The sequence below is a fragment of the Mustela erminea genome, chromosome 10, assembly GCF_009829155.1.
Source record: "Mustela erminea isolate mMusErm1 chromosome 10, mMusErm1.Pri, whole genome shotgun sequence".
Taxonomy (NCBI): domain Eukaryota; kingdom Metazoa; phylum Chordata; class Mammalia; order Carnivora; family Mustelidae; genus Mustela; species Mustela erminea.
Genome location: NC_045623.1, coordinates 71,974,059 through 71,993,993, shown reverse-complemented (window position 1 = coordinate 71,993,993; position 19,935 = coordinate 71,974,059). Strand labels below are relative to the sequence as shown.

The following is a 19,935-nucleotide window of genomic DNA, read 5'->3' as shown; positions in this document are numbered from 1 at the left end:
ATGTTCTGTTTATTAAATGCCACATATATTTTATTCATGCATTTGGAATCTCACTTCCAATAAACAATTTCTTCCTTTACTTCTCAGTTCAATGATGTTACCTCTATTGTCAATTGTGAAACAGGAACTCTCAGGGCTGTGTATCTATAAGAAGACTTTGCTATTTGACATGAAGTCAATCTAACACCTGAACACAATAAAAGACACCATGAAAAAAGGCATGGAGTAGTTTGGGTTATCATTCTTGGAGCCTGACATGGTGGTCCATGAGGACGTAAAGTCATGAGAACATTTAGACACTCATTTTGGAAGAGTTCGGCATGACCCAATAAGGTTGGATAAGCAGTTTCAAGCCAGTAATCCCACTCCCGGGTAACGAAGTAAAATTCTCGCACTTGTGTACCAGGAGACATGTACAGACATGTTTATAATAACACTCTGTAAAAAAGCTAAGGACTGGAAGCTACCTAAATATCCATCTACCTTAGATCAGATATGGATAAAATGGTATGTGCCTATAATGATATAATATGCAGCAGGGAAAATTAATGATCTATAGCCACATGCATCAATGTAGGTGAAACTGAAAAACAAATGGAGTGAAAAAGAAAAATTCTAAACAGTACACAGTTATTCTTACATTTATATAAAGTCTAAAACAAGGAAAATTAAACAACTTATTGCTGAAGGATAGATTCATGTGTGGTATAACTACAAAGAAAAAAACAATGGAAAAGCTGTAACAATAGCTATCTCTATGGAAAGAGATGAAATTGGCTAGGAGCATAAGGTGGCTTTAGAGGTATGGCTAATGTTCTATGAAGCTGAATGGTGAGTAAAGGGGTATTCATTTATCATATTATCACTATTATTATTACTTAGGATGCACAAACCTTAAATATATTCCCCTATTACAAGTAATATATGTGATATGTTTTTAAAAATTCACTTCTGTGAACCATGACAATAGGTCTCTCTACCCCTGTAGGCCTTGCTAAAATGAAATTTTACCTCATATTTTTTAGTTAGATTTACTAGATCCTATCATACTTTCTTCACACTTGGGTGCTGCCTCTTTCACACTGGAAAATTTTGAAAATGATAGAGTCTCTGGGATAACAGAGGTGTTTTAAAACATGACTATCATTACTTCTATCTTGTCCATTCAGTTAAGGAGGGATAATTAAGACAATTTCTAATAATGTCAGTATAATATTTAAAATTATTCAAAGGGCCTTAGCTAAGTCTTAGTGTTCTTGCTTTGATATAGTTACATTTCTTTCATTAGCTTTGCTGAAGAAATAGTCTAGCCACTGAATATAATTTCTGATTTCACAGATATTTTTTCACCAAGCTTCACTCCTATTGTCATTTTTTTTTTTTTTTTACCGTATGAATCAAATGATAGGGGAATCATACACCCACAAATGTATTAACAGAAACATTTCTACATCTTTTTTGCCTCTGCAACCGTATCTACCAGCCCAGGCATTTGCCTGTGTTCCCTCATACTACTTTAGGAATCCCACAGTGTTGTGTTTTGCTTGGTTGGTTGTTTTTATTTGTTGTATTGTTTTGCAATAAGTCATGAACTAATTAAAATTTCACAAAACACAGGTTTGTCCTTATCTCTTTTTCCACAATCACTGACTTTACTACATGCTGATGGCCAGCTAACAATGTTCTTTTTTGAATTCTACATTTTGTTTAGTTGCCAGGCTAGTTCTACTATGATAAACTACTGAACAGAAGTCTGAATTTCTAACATACACCTCTACCCCCCACTCAGAGAGGTAAAGTAGCAGCATAGCTGCTAACCTTAAACAACATTGTGTAGATTTTTTCTGAGATTGTAAACCAAATTACCACCTCTATCATCAATTACTATAATTAATGTTACCTGGCATAGATTTGTTACTGCTTTGGTTCCATTAGACAATACATTTTTTTTTCATGTCTCAAAGCTGCCGTAAAGTATCACCTCCGTGGCTTGCAATGAATAAATAAAATTCAGAAAGCTTTTTAGAAGCAAATGTAAACCTGATAAGGTTCTGTAAAGAAGAGCTAAAGTGGCCAAAATATACATCCTGATGCTTTTAGAGCTTGTAAAATTTGGCAGTGAGTTTATTGCTATTTAAAATTGCAAAGTTCTTCAATTTAATAAAGAATATTGTAATTCTCTGGAGAGAATTTAGGAATTAGTTTGGCCTGGAAGTCTGAATTTCAAAACAGAGATGTGAACACAGAACAGGTCCTAATATGGTCCACAGATAGGTGCAGTACCATAATCCTAAAAAAGATATTTACTTCCAGACATGAAAGCATTAAATCTCTAATGAACTGTGAACATATTGAGTCAATTCTGATTTTCATTACTGAATATATTAGTAAGTTTAATATGTGTAAGTGACTCTAAAAAGCTTTATTATAGTAATAGGCTTTTAAAAATTATAGTCCTCTATTTTACCAAGAGTATCTTCAGCATTCATTAATTCAAAGCCTTTTAGTGAATTCCTACTATATTCTACAAAATACTGCATCAGTACTACATACTATCAAACGGTTACTTTCAAAATGGGGATAGTATTTTATTAATGTGGTACATTTTGTTTTAATTTACTCTTGCTACTTAAGTAGGGAGCCCTGTATTTAATTATGATAATGCTATTAAGAGAAAAAGAGAAAAAAGAACAGACCAGGATAATATCCAAGAACTGCACAGCTTCAATTCCTAGGTGTTGATAAGGCCTAGCATATATCAAAGAAGAGAAAGGTCTTCGGAAAGTTTAGCATGAACTAGGAGACAAAGGACATTACTAATTTTTTGCTTCAAAAAGAATGAACTCACTTGAAACCCTGATGTTAATTACATCAGGGTTTCCTATGCCAAATGAAGGCCAAGCATATAGTCTTCAGACAAAATATCTCAAAATACCTCAATACTCATTGAAAAGAAGGTCAGAAGGTAAGATGGATATGCTATCCCCAAACTATTAATTGAAAGAAATAATGAAAAGGCCATGAGGATTATAAAATTGGCTACTGGCCATTTGTACTAAAAAAAAAAAAAAAAAATCAGAGCTGAAAGTGACTTCAAAGATGACATTCTATATTTCAAAATTGTGATTTAAGAGTCAATATGATTAAAGATGTTTATATAATAAAAGAATAAGATCTTTCCCATAATACCCAACAAAGGCTCCTATCAAACAAAACTTTGATTCACAAAATACGGAATATTTTTAAGGATGTGATGTATATTTAGAGGCAATGGAATGGATGGACATATAGGTGGGTGGATGTATGGATGGATGAATGGATGAAAAGTAGGAATGGAAGTACTCAAAAGTCTTGGGGTTTAGAATATGTAACAGGAAGAGGATATATTACAGTTTATTAAAATCTGAAAAGTATTTTGTATTTTTAAAGATACCATATAAAGGTGAAATGTAATTAAAGACATAAATTATAGCAGTAGTTCTCAAACTATAATATGCATCAGGTCATCTGGAAGGCCTATTACCAATAAGATTGTTGAGTCTCGTTTCCAGAGTTACTGAGGTAGAGTCCACGAATTTGGATCTCTAACAAATACCAGGGTAATGCTGATGTCACTGGTCTAGGAACTATCATTAGAAAGCACTGAATTAGAGACTTTTCTATTTTCTTTTCTTTTTTCTTTTTTAAGATTTTATTTATTTATTTGACAGAGGGATAGAGAGAGAGCACAAGTAGGCAGAGCACTAGGCAGAGGGAGAGGGAGAAGCAGGCTCTTCGCTGAGCAGGGAGCCCGACACGGGGCTCCATCCCAGGACTCTGGGATCATGACCTGAGCCGAAGGCAGCCACTTACCTGACTGAGCCACCCAGGTCCCCTGAGACTTTGTTTTCTATAGGAACAAAAAAGTTTAGGGAAAAAATTGCATCTTGCCATTTATCTTCTTTTATCATTAGCAGAAACTATATAGTAAACTGTAAAAGAAGTACATTCAGAGAAATTTACTGAACACTGGTTACTCACAGGTCTTTTTCCCCCCCCTCTTCTATGACTAAGAATGTGTAGAAATGAGCCACTGACAACAAATAAAGTCTAAGAGCTTTCAATGTTATTAATTCCTTTCTTGATTCCTTATCTAGACATGTTATTAAATACCACAATCAAAATATAAGTTTACTTAAATGATGGAATTTTAGCAATGTAACTGATCATTATTAATAAAGAACATAGTTTTAATAATGGAACAATTTTTTGAAATTGAACTATTACATATCAAAGACTTTGATGGACTGTCAAAAACAAAGATAAGTAACATATCTGTGCCTTCAGGAAGAGCTCACATTTAACAGAAGACAAAACAGACACATGATAGAATAGTTACTGTGAGAAAAACGTTGCCAATTCAAATGAAATACATGAGAGGAAGTGGCAGGATAAGGGAGAAAATGCCTAACAGTCTATTGAGGTCATGAAAGGATCTCACAAGAGGGAAAAACCTGACTTTAGTCCTAGAGAATAAGTAGGTGTTCATTTCATAAACAAGAAGACAGAAGTTATTCCGGGCACCGTATTGTAAGAGAATCAAGGCAGGAGGCAGTTTGGAGTATCATAAAATACCAGGTACATCTGAAGAGGTAAGAATAAAGTAAGATTTAACTGTCAGAAGTCAAATAATTTTATCTTGGAATGAATAATGAGCCTACAATGGGAGGACACAGAAGGGATTTCTACTGAGTGGGTGACTGAATCAAGATTACTCCAAAATCTCCTCAGTCTCAAGCATTATTTTTAGTAATATGTATATAGGGGACAAGTGATCTTTATTTAAACACAAAAAAATAGTATTTTAAACTGATATTTTAAGTCCTCCCTCCAGTTTCATGAATTCAGGGTAAACCCATAAAGACCAGCTCATTTATTTTTATTATTCTGACTTCCCTCTCATACTTGGAGTAAAGAGAACTACCCATAAAACTGGTTTAATGAAGAGCACAGCTGTGATACTTCAGGAGGGTTTTCCTGTTTTGCCCTGGTTACATAAAATAATAAATGCATTTTTTATTCCTAATGGCAGTTATCACTAGAGCTCAGACAACTACAGTTCAAGCATATCATCATGAACGACTGCTTATTATGCCTCTTGAATCTAACTCGGGATTGCTGTAATAGTCTCTTCCATGTCATCATCCAGCCCGCAGTCCACCTAACATTAGTTCAGACCATAACTGCCTAGTTGTTCATGAGAATGTCATAAAATCACAATTCTTACCGAAAGTTGTATTTAATGTATTACTTTCTCATGATCTATTTAAAGAATTAAATCAGTCTGCCAAGATTTGGTAGTCCTAAAACCATTCTGGTTGCTCAGTAGTAGTATTTTTTAAGCAGGCAACAAGTTGGAACATTGGACATGTCCTGGCATCAATATTAAGTCTAATTACCAAGGTCATATTTTTGTTTTAAAAAATGAATACAACATTGCCCTGTCTTAATCATCAGAGAGTTTTCTAGACTCCTAAGCTACAATCTTGACACTTTGAAAAATCACAAAAATATGCAGCACCCCCAATATTTCTGAATATCAATATACCTTTTAGACAAAATTTAATTAAACTTTTTTTTTTTAAAGATTGTATTTATTTATTTGACAGACAGTGATCACAAGTAGGCAGAGAGGCAGGCAGAGAGAAAGGAGGAAGCAGGCTCCCTGCTGAGCAGAAAGCCTGATGTGGGGTTTAATCCCAGGACCCTGGGATCATGACCTGAGCTGAAGGCAGAGGCTTTAACCCACTGAGCCACACAGGTGCCCCTAGACAAAATTTATTTAAAAAGAAAAGTTCAACCTTAAGTATTTAATGAAAAAGGATTTTAAGATACTTGAGTTAATACCACAAGATCCAGTGAATTCAAAATAGAATCAAATAACATTTATCTCACTTAAAAATGAAGGTTTATTCTTAGTTATTTAAGAGATTTTAAGTCCGTATAATATTTAGATTTTTTCTTCTATTTGTTAAATATTAAAGGCAGCCTTTTGGCTGTTATTATATCTTAATAGATTCATCTGATTAATCAAATAGTGACCAATAGGGAAGAGATGAAAACTAGAGTCAAGCCTGTGTTATTCAAAAATACTCAGCTGCTGGGTATGGAAGGGGAGGGGGGTGGGGGATAGGTGAAATAGGTGATGGGAATGATGGAATGCACTTGTGATGAGCACCAGCTGAAGCACAGAATTACTGAATCACGATATTGTACACCTGAAACTAAGATAACACTGTATATTAACTATACTGGAATCTATAAAGATAAAAAAAATAAATAGAGTCAAAATTTAAATTACTCAGTTACAAATAATTTCACAATTAAAACATTATATCGAACATATTTCTACTCTTAATAACCTGAAAAATATGCATAAGTAAATAGAAAACAGTTTATATCACTAGCTAGTTCCATAAAAGAATATGATTAAAAATTTCAGACAATAGTCATAACAGGTCAATTCACATTTTAATGATGAACTTAAAATTATTTTTATCCTTACTTCTCTCTTTTTGTGACCAACTCCCATCTATATGAAGGATCACTCATGCCTGGTCTTTAATTAGGAACAAGGTTCAAGTAAGACAGTTATGCCAGAAGTACACGACAATATAGAGAAATTTAAACACCCTGAAAACTGAAGAAATCTGAACTATACAGAGGGGGTACTAAAAAGCACACTAGGACCCAGGGCACTGGCAAGGCTACCATCATGAAGGTCTAAAATTTCCTTAAATATAGGTAGCACATAAGAGAGAGGGAGGTCAGCACAGGTAGAAAGTTCTTCCCAAACTCTGGCTCCAAACTCCAAAGCACTTTAAGTAAGATTACTTAACAACTCCTTGATAAAAGAGATTTCTTCCAAATGAATTTTATACTCAAAGATGTCAGAAGACCTAGGACAGCTAGCATGCACAGGCTGCCGTGTACAGTAACAGGTACTCCAATTTCCCATTCTGCTCCTCCTACAGAAAGCACGGCCTCTCTGCTCTGCTCCATGGATGATAGCCACAGTGCACATGTAGATCACAAGATCAAGCATGGAGTCCTAGGCATAATTTTGAAGCAAAACATGAAAGAAATAATTTTTATCTCTTTATCGATATTCTCTATTTGAAGAGTCACTCCCATTATATATGCCTTTAATTCATTAAACAGGATCGCCTTTAGTTCTTTGAACACAGTTGCTAAATCCAATATCCAGGCCTTCTCAAAGACAGTTTATAGTAATTCATTCTTCAGTTGTATGGGTTAGATTTTCCTATTTCTTGTGTGTTTCACAATTTTTTATTGAAAACGATACTTTAAATAAAAACTGCAACAACTCTGGATTTTGACCTTACCAGGGTTTTGTTTTTGATTATTCGTTTAGTATCCTGCCTGGACTAATGCCTGAAGTCTGTTTCCCTTGCCCTGTATAGTTTCTGATGTCTCTTGTTCCTTTTCTTTTTTTAAAAAAATGATTGTTTCTACTTTGAAGCTTATACTCTTAGGGGCTGCCCCTGCGTTAACATAGGTTGGTGACTAGCTAATTGGTCAGAAAGGCTTGTTCCATCTTTTGCCAATGGATCTATCTATGTGTGACTTGGAATATAGATTCAAAGTGTATCTGGTTTGCAAGCCTGCCCTGGATATTACTTTGTGCCTTCACAAGGCCTCACATTCAGCCATGGACTAGCGGCTCCCTAAGGGCCTCTCCAGTTTCTTCTGGACTTATTTACACCCTTAACACACCCACATAATGTTCCAGACTACTAGAGTAAGTACAACTTTATCAAAACCAATGCTGGCTACCTGGTCCCTGGATCTTTATCTGTACCAACAAGTAGTTAGATCTCAGCCTTCTCTTACAGCTTGCCAGTGGGGTCATTGTTGTTTCTATTAATCTCCGTGCACACGGGATTTCCCATGCTCTGCTCCATATAGCCAGTCTCTTCTGGCAGCCACGCTGCAGCTCTCTCAGCAGGACTGCCCCAAGGAGCTGGGAACCAGGAGTTCTGGGCAAAGTGCCACAGATTCCTACTGCCCTTACTGAGGTTCAGTAGATTTTCTTGATAAGTGCTTCTCAATTTGTTACACGCTTTTCAATTTTTAAAGTCTTAAAATTATTGTTTCTGACACTTCTGTCTAGTTGTTGCTTTGGGGAAGAGGATTTGTTGAGCTCCTCACTCAGCCATTCCAGGGGTCCATGCAGACTTCCTCAGGACCTCTGTGTTAATTTGTGTCTGCAGAGGGGTGATATAAGCCAAGACCCCAAATCTCCTCTTGTTGTCTGCTGATGGAAGCTGTAAGGCAAGCCAGTGGGTGATGACTCCGAGTGCACGTTCTCTCATCTTTGAGATGGAAAGTAGAATGAGAGTCATACCTTGGCAGAATATTTAATATGTCTTAGGGATAAAACTAAAATAATATCCTGATCATTTCAATAGCTTCTGGAGCTAATATAAAATATATTCTTATAAAAGAGGTCTTGAAGTTCTGACCACTCGGTTCAATCAGTCTAAATGTGTATATAAGGGGCGCCTGGGTGGCTCAGTGGGTTAACCCTCTAACTTCGGCTCAGGTCATGATCCCAGGGTCCTGGGATCGAGTCCCACATTGGGCTCTTGGCTCAGTGGGGAGTCTGCTTCCCCTTCTCTCTCTCTGCCTGCCTCTCTGCCTACTTGTGATCTCTCTCTCTGTCAAATAAATAAGTAAAAAATCTTAAAAAAAATAAATGTGTATATAAGATAAGTGGCAAGGAATATAAAGAATCTCAAAAAAATGTGTAAGCAGAACTTTTCTGATACTCTGCTTAACTCTTACCTGAGGGGTACGAAAACAGTCTCAGGTAATCAAAAGCTTAGCCAGTAACACTGCTTGGTGAACTGGAAAAAGAACCAATACTCAGGTTTACAGCAAACTTTAAATACAGACCAGTGCTTTTCAAAATGTGGTCCTTACACTAGCTGCATTAGGAGCATCCATGATATTTCTTAAAATGCAGCTTCCTAGGTCTCACCCCTCTATGTAAAGATTTAGAATCTAAGGGAGTAGAAAGGAGAACTCTATATTTTTAAGATGCAACCCAGGTAATTATTATTCATATGAAAAGTATGCAAATCAGACACTTTCCTTTACCAACCCTATCCATTCTTACCCAAATTAGAATCAATTATATAGTTTAAGAATTAAAATTGAGAGGCTAATCCATATAGTAGCAATCTGGAGACTAGAGCTTTAAGTAAATAATAATAATAAAAGGTAAAAAGTCTTCTTCCTTTAGGTGTGAACTTTCTTGGATCTCCTTTTTCCTGTTTGGATTGCTTCTTCAAACTCACCTGTAATATGCTACTTCCTTGATGGGAGGCCCAGGTTGCCTGTTGGTTGGGAAGCAGTAGCTTTGGGAAAGGAGTTCACATTTATACTCTGTGTAAGGGGCAAGAGAAGTACTTCCATGTTCACAGAATATCTAGCCTAACTTATCAGGGTAAAGATCAGAAACTTCAGTCCAAAACTCAAGTTAGCAATAAGACATATTCCATTATCTGGAGCTTTTTTTTTTCTTATACTTGTTTTTCAGGAAACTCAGAAGGTGGAAGCCATGTGGTAATCAGTGGTGTAACACCAAAGATGCAGAGAACCTTCAGTTACTTAAACGCACAATTTACACTCAGCTTTTAATATCACATTCTGTGGCAACTGACACAGAGCTTTTAAAAATCTTCATGACATTTTCTAGCATAATCTTGCAAAAATTTTGTTATTACTAACATTTCTGAAATGTTAGGCTAGAAGAACAGTTTTTCTTGTGTTATTAAAAACAAGTTCACTCATGGTCCAAAATTATGGCAACTGTTGTTTGAATGAGAATAAATATACCTGAAAATAAACCCTGGATATGTGGGTTTGCAGGCCAGTCAAATACCCTAAAAATCCTAAGTAAAATGGACAGAATCACCCTTAATTGACTATATTTGTTTTCACTGAAAAGTTGCAGTAATGAAATCATTAAAGTATTTTAATAGGTTTTTATATAGTTAAAAATAAAACTTACTAATAAATAATTATCAATTTGAGTCTAAATTTCCCACAAATCCAGGCAGATTAAAAAGGTTATATTTATGCCAACTGTGAGAAAAATCTCAACACACTGCATTAATCCAGCTCATACCTATACTCTGGGTCACTGTCATAGGCAGAGTCTCTGTATAAAAGACCTCTTTTCAGTTCCAGTTCATCTTCTTTCTCTGGATCTCTCTCATCCTGAAAAGTTTAAAGATTTCCATTAATTCATTTTATAATTAAAATGATGCTTCTGTTTCTTTGGGAAATGCTCTCCCTCTCCCCATTATAAGAAATGAATTAAATGCTTGGATTTCTTAGGAAAGAGAAAAAGAGTAGGTGAGAATTCATGATTCATGATTCTGCTCAATAAAATATAGTTTTATCATATTTTGTTAATAAGGCTTATCAAAGACTAGATACCTGGTAGATGTTTTCCTGCATCAATAAATGAGCAAGAATTGATACTGTGTCAAGATATGTAGTAAGATATATAGTAATATCTTACACATTGTTATGTGACTCCTGAAAGACTGTTCCTACACTCTGAAGAATAAGTACCTGGAAAACTTATGCAAATGTAAGCATTCAAACATGTACCTATTATTCATAAGCCAAAACACAACAATAAGCCACAAGAAGCAAAAATGAAGGGCAAGGTAGTTGGTATCAAAATCCATAGCTATAGAATTCTAAAGAAATAGATTGTAAACTATATCATCCACTGCAACTATGTTCTTATGTATGGTAATTTCATATAATTTAGTATCAAATATCTTTCACGACAATTAGCCAATATCCTTGTTATCCCTCAGTCAGATAGGAACAGACATAAAGGCAAATGGATAACAAAAGAAGCCAGTAAGCACAAATCAATTGCTATAAAGATTAGTATTAATAAGGGAGTCATTTACTTTATGTGAGAAATCAGCTGAATAAAGATAATGAAGAAAAATGTTTCTAAAAAATTTGCTGATGGCATGAAATTGGGAAGAGAGCATTCAATTAAAAAATGGAAGCAATGGAGTCAATTATCATATGGTTTAATTTACTTGTGGAGCATAAGAAATAACATGGAGGACATTAGGAGAAGGAGAGGAGAAGGGAGTTGGGGGAAATCGGAGTGAGAGACAAAGCATGAGAGACTGTGGACTCTGAGAAACAAACTGAGGGTTTGGGAGGGGAGAGGGGTAGGGGGTTGCGTGAGCCTGGTGGTGGGTATTCAGGAGGGCAAGCATTGATTGCATGGAGCACTGGGTGTCGTGCATAAACAATGTATCTTGGAACACTGAAAAAATAAAATTTAAAAAAATGGAAGCAATAAAATATAGAGCAAATTTTTAAAAATCACAGAAAATGTGAGTATATATCTAGAATTGTTATAGCTTCTAGGTGAATTAACCCTTTATCATAATGAAATAATTCCATTTATTTCTATTAATGCTTTTTTCCCCTTAACTTTTTTTGATTTACAGTTACTGTAATTAAATAGCTTTCTTAGTGTTTGGATGGCATAAATTTCCCTTTCTATTTTCCATTTTCCCTTATCATTAGGTTTTAGATCTTCTTCTTAAATATCATATAGCTGGATGTTGGTTATTTTTGTACAGTCTGATGAATCAGTGAAGTAGAGCATTAATGTCTGTAATGAGTACAAAAGACACTACAAAATAAAGTGTAAGAAATTTTTAAAAATGTAATATGTTTTCAATCTTCAGAAACAGATTATACTACAAGAAGGAATGAATGAAAGAGATGTAAATAATATTTAATTTTTAATTCTTTCCTTGGAAAAAGCCATTCATTTCTAAATTATATAAGTGGTATTATACATAAGCATAAATCAATATTCCTTGTTTAATTTTATCAATACAGTTGAAAAAAATAATTTTTGACCAAGAGAAATAAAAAATGTTGACTAAATTTTAAAGTTTATATATAAAAAAATACAGAAGTACTTAAAAAAAATCTGAACTTTTAGTATTCATTAAATAAATCCCTATATTGAATTGGGTACTTACTATCCTATGAGATTAAAAAAAAAAATGACCAAGATATGGTTCCTGTGGAACCATAGCTGTTTATTCTGTGAAGCTCTACGGGTAGTAAGAAGCAAGGGCAGAATTATAAGGAGAGCAAAGGAAAAAATAGGGAAGAACATTCTAATTAATGGAGTATTCTAAAATCAGAATGATGTTCTTTAGAGGAAATAAGATCATAATTACTGAAATTATTCTGGCAGAGTGTTGATACACATCTAGTTCAAGAAGTTCATGGAAGGGAATTCTGCCCCAGGAAACACAAAGGACCAGGTGATCTTCATGGTTATTCCCTTCAAATTTTAAGACTATATTCTGTGACATTTAATATATTTTCAGTACAAATACATATATCTTGTAAGAGTCCTGGTATAGTCTTTCTTTTAAAGGTCAAATTATATAAAAGTAAAGAGGTAAAAAAAAATCATACTTTATTATATGGTATTAACTATGAGTAGAGCAAGCATTTGAAGAGATATATCATTCTCATTAGTGCCAGGAAACACAACCCTAGGGCAAGGAGAAATGATTCCAGTCTTATTCCTTGTCAACATTCCCATTTGCCAACATACAAATACAGAAAAAACAGATGACACCAATATTTGCTGAGTTCCTGTAAGGTATCTAGGACTGTGTTAGGTTCTCTTTACTTGTGTATCATTTAAGCCTTTGATAACCTTATGAAAAAGGAGGTAGTGAAATCAAAAAATTAAATAACTTGGCCAAAGTCATACATTATTAAGTGGCAGAACTGAAATTTAAAATTAGATTTAACTTGATTTACATTATACTGCCTCCTAGAATGCAAATGAAATAAAATCTCCATCCCAAGCCATTAGATTACTCTCCTATATGAAAAGTAGGCTCAAACTTTCAGCTGTATCTATTTTCAGCCAGTATCTACTTGTTTTTTTATGAGGGTGGTCCTAAATAATATAGCTCAGAAGAAACTTTCTCAGGATTTCCACGAAGAAACATTTTTCTTCCAGCAAAAGTCATTAATAAAGTAAACATTATTAAAAGAAGCTGTGGGCTTTCCTTCCCTAAAACTGGCACTAAATTAAATGTGCTTTTATGATTCCTCTCAACAATGATCACTATGCCTTATACATGTGATTGACATCTTACTTAGACTACCCCTGCTTTCTACTCATGCTTGCAAACTGAAAAATTTAGGGACGAAGGTGGTTAGTCTAAAACATAACTAGAACTAAAAGGCAGCAAGCAATCTCACTAATTATAGAGTGTTTAAATAAAATATACATCTGTCATTCTCAAAGAAATGAAGTTCTCATACATAGTTAAAACACCTATAAGGTATATTTTATTACTATCAAATTCAATACATGATTTATAGTGAATTGTGTACAAGGACAAGAATTTAAATAGTTCTAATATGCATTATCACCCTGGACAAATCAGTTAGCCTTAATGGCTTTAATTTCCTAATTCATAACATAGAGAAAACTTAGGTAGAACTGCTTAAAGACAAAGGGATAAGAAGTTGAAGGGCTAACTTTGAATTGATTTGAACTGAATTTATTTATTTATTTGAGAGAGAGTGAGTGTGTGAGCAGGGAGGGAGAGGAGGAGAGAATCTGAAGCAGACTCCACGCTGAGTATGGAGCCTCTGTGGGCTCTATCTCATGACAGTGAGATCATGACCTAAGCTGAAACCAAGAGTTTGACATGTAACCAACTGAGCCACCCAGGCACCCCAAGGTTTTTCTAATTCTATAACCTGGTTTATAATTGTAATAAAGAATAATAAAGTCTGAAGGGAAGACCAATTAAAGAATACTTAAATGGGAACTTTGACAAATTGCTAGAGGGAGGCTGAGAAAAGGTACATATGATGGTTAATTACGTATGTCAACTTGGTTCAGCCATGCAGCCTAGATGTTGGTGGGACATTATTCTGGAAATTTCCATGAGGTATTTATGGATGAGATTAACATTTACATGAATGGACTTTGACTTTCATAATGTGGGCTGGCCTCATCCACTCAGTTGAAGGCCTTAAGGGACCAAAGGCTAACCTCCCAAAAGGAAGAAGGAATGCTGCCAGTAGACTGCTTTTGGATTTGAACTACAACTCTTCCCTGAGTATCCAGCCTACCTCACCAGATTTTGGTCTCACCAACCTTCCACAATTGCATGAGTCAACTCCTGAAAACTTCCCTCTCTCCATATATGTGTTTATGTATATAAACACACACACATATACACATACACATGTTCTTTTGCTTCTGTTTCCTTGGAGAATCCTGACTCCCACAATATGAGAATGAAAAACTCCTACAATATATTAAGTAGGAGACTTCAGTACTTTACTTTCAACAATGGATAGAACAATCAAGGCAGAAGATCAACAAGTAAATGGAAAACTTGAACTATACTATGAATCAATTAGATCTAACATCTACAGAACACTCTAGACTAGCAGAATATACATTCTTCTCAAGTATATACAACAAATTCTTCAGCAGAGGGGCTCCTGGGTGGCTCAGTGGGTTAAAGCCTTTGCCTTCGGCTCAGGTCATGATCCCAGGGCCCTGGGATCGAGCCCCGCATCAGGCTCTCTGCTCAGCGGGGAGCCTGCATCTCCCTCTCCCGTGCCCGCCTCTCTGCCTACTTGTGATCTCTGTCTGTCAAATAAACAAATAAAATCTTAAAAAAAAAATTCTTCAGCAGAGACCATACACTAAACCATAAAATGAGTTTCAATAAATTTAAAAGGACTAAAATAATACAAAGTATGTTATCTGGCTACAGTGAAACAAAATCAGCAAATTCTTTATTGAAAATTCTCCTACAAAGATGGGCTTATTTAAAACATTTAAGAAATAAATAATATTACACAAACTCTTCAGAGGACGATTGGGAGTATTTTCCAAATCACTTTTTATAATTTAAATTTAATTAACCAAAATATAGTACATCATTATTTTCAGATGTAGAGTTCAATAATTCATCAGTTGTGTATAATGCTCAGTGCTCAAATCATTTTTTAAAGACTTATTTATCTATTTGAGAGTGAGAGAGAGTACGAGCAAGCAAATGGCAGGAAGGGCAGCAGTCTTCTAGTAGGCTCCTTGCCAAGTGGGGAACTGGACGCCGGGCTTCACCACATGACCCAAGAGAGCATGACTTGAGCCGAAACCAAGAGTGGGATGGTTAACTGAGCCATCCAGACCCCACTCCCTAATCATTTTTATGAGGCCAGCAAAAACTTAAGGAAGACATTACAAGAAAGGAAACTTATAGACCCATCACTATCACTAACTAAGATGTAAAAATCCTAGGTAAAATATCACCAAATCAAAACCAGTAGTGTGTGTGTGCGCGCGCGCGTGTGTGTGTGTGTGTGTGTGTGCACGTATAAATAAATTATGATCAGGAGGTTTTTTTCCAAGCATGCAGGCATGGGTTAAAATTTGAATAATCAAATAAGCAATTTACCACATTAAAACAAAGAGAAAAAGCATTTAATCATCCCAATGTCAAAAAATTCATATATTTATAATGAAAAATTTAAAAAAACTCAACAACAACAACAAAAAGAATAGAAGGAATGTCTGTAATCTGGCAAAGAACGCCTACAAAAAATGCATAGCACACATCATACTTAACGTTGAATTGTAAAAAGCTTTCCTCTTTGGATGGCAAACCAGAGAGGATACCCTCTTTCACAACATCTATTTGATATTGCTTTGGAAACCCTACACAGTGCAGTAAGGCAAGAAAAAGAAATAAAAGGCTTAAAGACTAAAGAGGGAGAAATAAATCTGTCATTCTTTACAGACTATATTATACATATAAACATGAAAGAAGTACCATATATTAACATTAATATGTGACTGTAAAGTCACTGGATACAAGGTCATTACACAAAAATCTATTAGAGTCATTATACCAAAACCAAAAAGAAGATACAACTTCAAAATATACAACTGATAGAAGCATTAAAATATCCAACATCTAAGAATAAGTCTACTGAAAGAAATGCAACTATGATAACTATGACATAATTGGGAGAAATTAAATCTCTAAATTAATTTTAAAAGACATCATATTCATGGATTGGAAGACTCAATATTGGTAAGATGTCAATTCTCCCCTAGTTAAAGCACAGATTCAATGTAAGCTCAGTCAAAATCATATCATGTTTTTTAAAACAGACAAGCTGATTTTGGAATGCAGATGGAAATTCAAAGAACAAAGAATAGCCATATCACTTGCAAGCAAGAACAAACCTGAAGAACTGTAGCCATTGGATGTCAAGAGTTATTATAAACCTACAGCAAATGAAAAAGTATGATGTTACTACAAAATGAGAGAAGCCAATGAAACAGAAGAAAATCCAGAAAGATACTCATATATATACAGTCCCAATGGAACAGAAAAGAATCCAGGACTATTTCCACGTAAACAGAGAAAGGGAAAAAATGGCCACCTGAAAAAAGATGATGGATCATAAACATAGGGGAAAAAATAAACCTTCATCCAAGTCTCACATTATACATACAAATCAAATCCACATACACTGTAGATCTAATGTGAAGAGCAACATGATAAAAGACTTTTTTAATGGGAGAATATCTTCAGAATCACGGTTAGCTGAAGTTGTCTTATATACACATAAGAAAGGACTAACCAAAACACTAAACAAAAAGAGAGGAAAACTGGGCTACATTAAGAACTTTTATTCATAAATGGTGTCTTAAGAAAACAAACATGCATGCAACAGATTTGAATATATTCATAATATAAAACATATCCATCAGAAAATGTCCAGGAGTTAAATAAAAGACCTTAAGAGGCATATATACGGTACACAAGGAACAAGTCTGACATTGCTTTTTGAGAAGAACTGCAAAGGCCAAACTATATAAAAACAAGAGAAAATCACAGCTAAGCGTACAAAATTAAGTGCTGAAAAGAAATAACGATGAAAATTTTTTTAAACTGCCAGAGAAGGGAATTCTAGGAAGATGTTAGTGACAGTGTATGCTAGGCAGAATAAGGGTACCCAAAGATGTCCATGCCTTAATTCTCAGAACCAATGAACATGTTACCTTACAGAGCAGTAGGGAATTTTGCAGATTTGACTAAGGTTAAGGATCTTGAAAAGGGAGGATTACCTTGGATTATCTATCTAGGCCCAATTTAATCAAATGAGTTCTTAAAAGCAGAAATAGCCTTTCATGGCTATGGTCAGAAAGAGGGAGATGTGACTAAGAATTAGGGTCAAGGGGCACCTAGGTGGTTTAGATGGTTGAGTATCCAATTCTTGGTTTCAGCTCAGGTCATGATCTCATGGATCATGAAATCAAGCCCCATATAGGGCTCCTTGCTCAGTGAGGAGTCTGCTTGAAGGTTCTTTCCCTCTGTCCCCCACCAATATGTACGCACTCTCTCTTTCTCTCTCTCTCAAAAATAATCTTTTTTTTTTTTTTTTTTGAAAAAGAATAAGGGTCAAGGAGATGCAGTGTTGCTGGCTTTGCAATTGGAGGAAAGTGGCTACGTACCAAGGAATGTGGGTGGTCACTAGGAGCTGGAAAAGGCAAAGGAATTGATCCTTCCCTGGAAACTCTACGAAGAAAACATCTCTGCTGACACACTGATTTTAGCCTAATGAGATCCATGCTAGGTCTACAGAAATGTAAGATAATCAATTTGATTTACTAAACTTGTGGTACTTTGTTGTGGTAGTAATAAAAAACAAATAGTATTTAGAGGCAAAAATCCCCTCATAAAAACATGCAGAAATTGTTTTGGGGTTACAAGGAACAATTCATGGCAGACCAATACCCCTATTGAAAACTAGAAAAGCCAGAAAAAAAATAAAAATTTATATATTTTAAGCTATTAGAAAGGTGCAAAAACCAAAACACTAGCGATACTAACATTTCAGAGGAGAGTAACTTTCAAAGGTGGACTGATGATCTGCACAGCCACTTTTCCTCAAAGTGTTTGCATATCGTGAGCATGGGCTAGATGCTAAGAACCAGAGCTTCTATTAGAACAAGAGTCATTGCTGTGACACAGAAAAACCAACAAAGTTTTTGATGGTTGTAAAAGAGTAGAGTAATGTAACTGGAGTATTATGAGGCCTTAGATGTACAACCAGTTTCTCAGTTATGACATTTATTGATTTATGAAGCTGTGTGGGACTAGAGGGTATAGAGCTAACCCAAAAGTCTCTGAATGTTCCTACAATTTCATGGTACTTATGAGATAAAGACCTATATAAGAGATAAAGATCTATAGTGAGAGGCCCTCAAAACACAAGAGGCAAAAACCCTGGAGATAGCAGTGACACTTAAGGACCTGTAACTGTTTTTAAACTGTTAAGACTTGACAATTTGGGACAAGCTAGGCTAAAAAATCTGGTCTTGGCTCAGGCAAAGGCTATTTCTGGGGATGGAGTACCCAGCAGAATTTTTTTTTGTGAATCACACCACACTCGAAAAATAAAACTGAGAACTGGAAGAACCTCAAACACATAAAAGTGTCTTGTCACAATATTTGCCAAAATTTTGAATTATGCCAGTTTGGGGAAGGGGGAATCAAACTAATCCAAAAATGACTGAAAAGCAAAAGATCCATATAATTAGATGATAGTTAAAAGACAAACATCTGTCAGGAAAAAAGATGTTGGTAACAGAATAGGTCAAAGTTTAAAGCCTTGAAATGTAGTGAATTGACACTTGACTGGTTGAAATCACATTTATACTGGGAGCAGGGTATGATCACTTCTGGGAGCAGCTAGAACTGGTCATAGAAGTTGTACTGGAAGACAGAGAAACCAGCAGACATCTTGGTGATTATGCAGAGCTGATATCATAAAAACAGAGATGAGAAGGGACTCAAATATATGAATATTTTCTGAAGGTTCCTGGTATGGAAATACAAGGAACTAAACCTAAACTTTCTGAGAAGTAGGAGAGAAACTGCCTCAGTTTCTTGGTACTGAGAAGACAAAGACCTGAAAAACTCTGACTTCAAAGCTCTAGAGGTTGATTACCAAAACATCAATATAGCCTCAAAGTAGTCTGGTCTCTTTTGAATCAAGGTTAGCCCCCTGATGCAACCTGCCTAATAGAGGAAAAAGAGAACCCTTTCATCATCTAGAAAGATCTAAAGTTCTTTTAGAAATAATGTCTAGAATTTATTATGAAATAAGTGCTATAGTCAGCACAGTATAGTCAGGACAGCATGTAAGAGTGAAAAAGACAAAAGAAGCAGATCACAAGTGTAATCCATGTATCAGAATTAGGAGATAAGCACTTTAAACTAACTATGATCAGTATCTTCAAGAAAATAGATGAAAAATTGTACAAAATAAACAAAGGTTAAGGTTTTCCAGAAACACTGGCATTTATAAGAATTAATCAAAGAGACATTTTAAATCTAAATATTAAATAGAAGTAAAGAGGGCGCCTGGGTGGCTCAGTGGGTTAAGCCGCTGCCTTCGGCTCAGGTCATGATCTCAGGGTCCTGGGATCGAGGCCCGCATCGGGCTCTCTGCTCAGCAGGGAGCCTGCTTCCCTCTCTCTCTCTCTCCTTGCCTCTCCATCTACTTGTTATTTCTCTCTGTCAAATAAATAAATAAATCTTTAAAAAAAAAAATAAATAGAAGTAAAGAACTTTTTTAAAAAAAGATTTTATTTATTTATCTGACAGACAGAGATCACAGGTAGGCAGAGAGGCAGGCAGAGAGAGAGGAAGGGAAGTAGGCTCCCTGCTGAGCAGAGAGCCTGATGCGGGGCTTGATCCCAGGACTCTGGATCACAACCCAAGCCGA

The 19,935-nt window shown here is 35.3% G+C and overlaps 1 protein-coding gene across 4 annotated transcripts in view; it reads right to left on the bottom strand.

Moving 5' to 3' along the window:
• Positions 1 to 19,935, bottom strand: part of SPATA6 (spermatogenesis associated 6) — a 150,835-nt gene that overhangs the window by 8,380 nt on the left and 122,520 nt on the right. For 3 of the 4 annotated variants that reach the window (XM_032301775.1, XM_032301776.1, XM_032301778.1), the window contains one exon: positions 10,196 to 10,287. In XM_032301775.1, the coding sequence (XP_032157666.1) occupies positions 10,196 to 10,287 (92 nt within the window). Of the gene's footprint in view, positions 1 to 9,300; positions 9,451 to 10,195; positions 10,288 to 19,935 lie in introns of those variants that run through there. The other variant, XM_032301777.1, reaches the window with a different exon arrangement.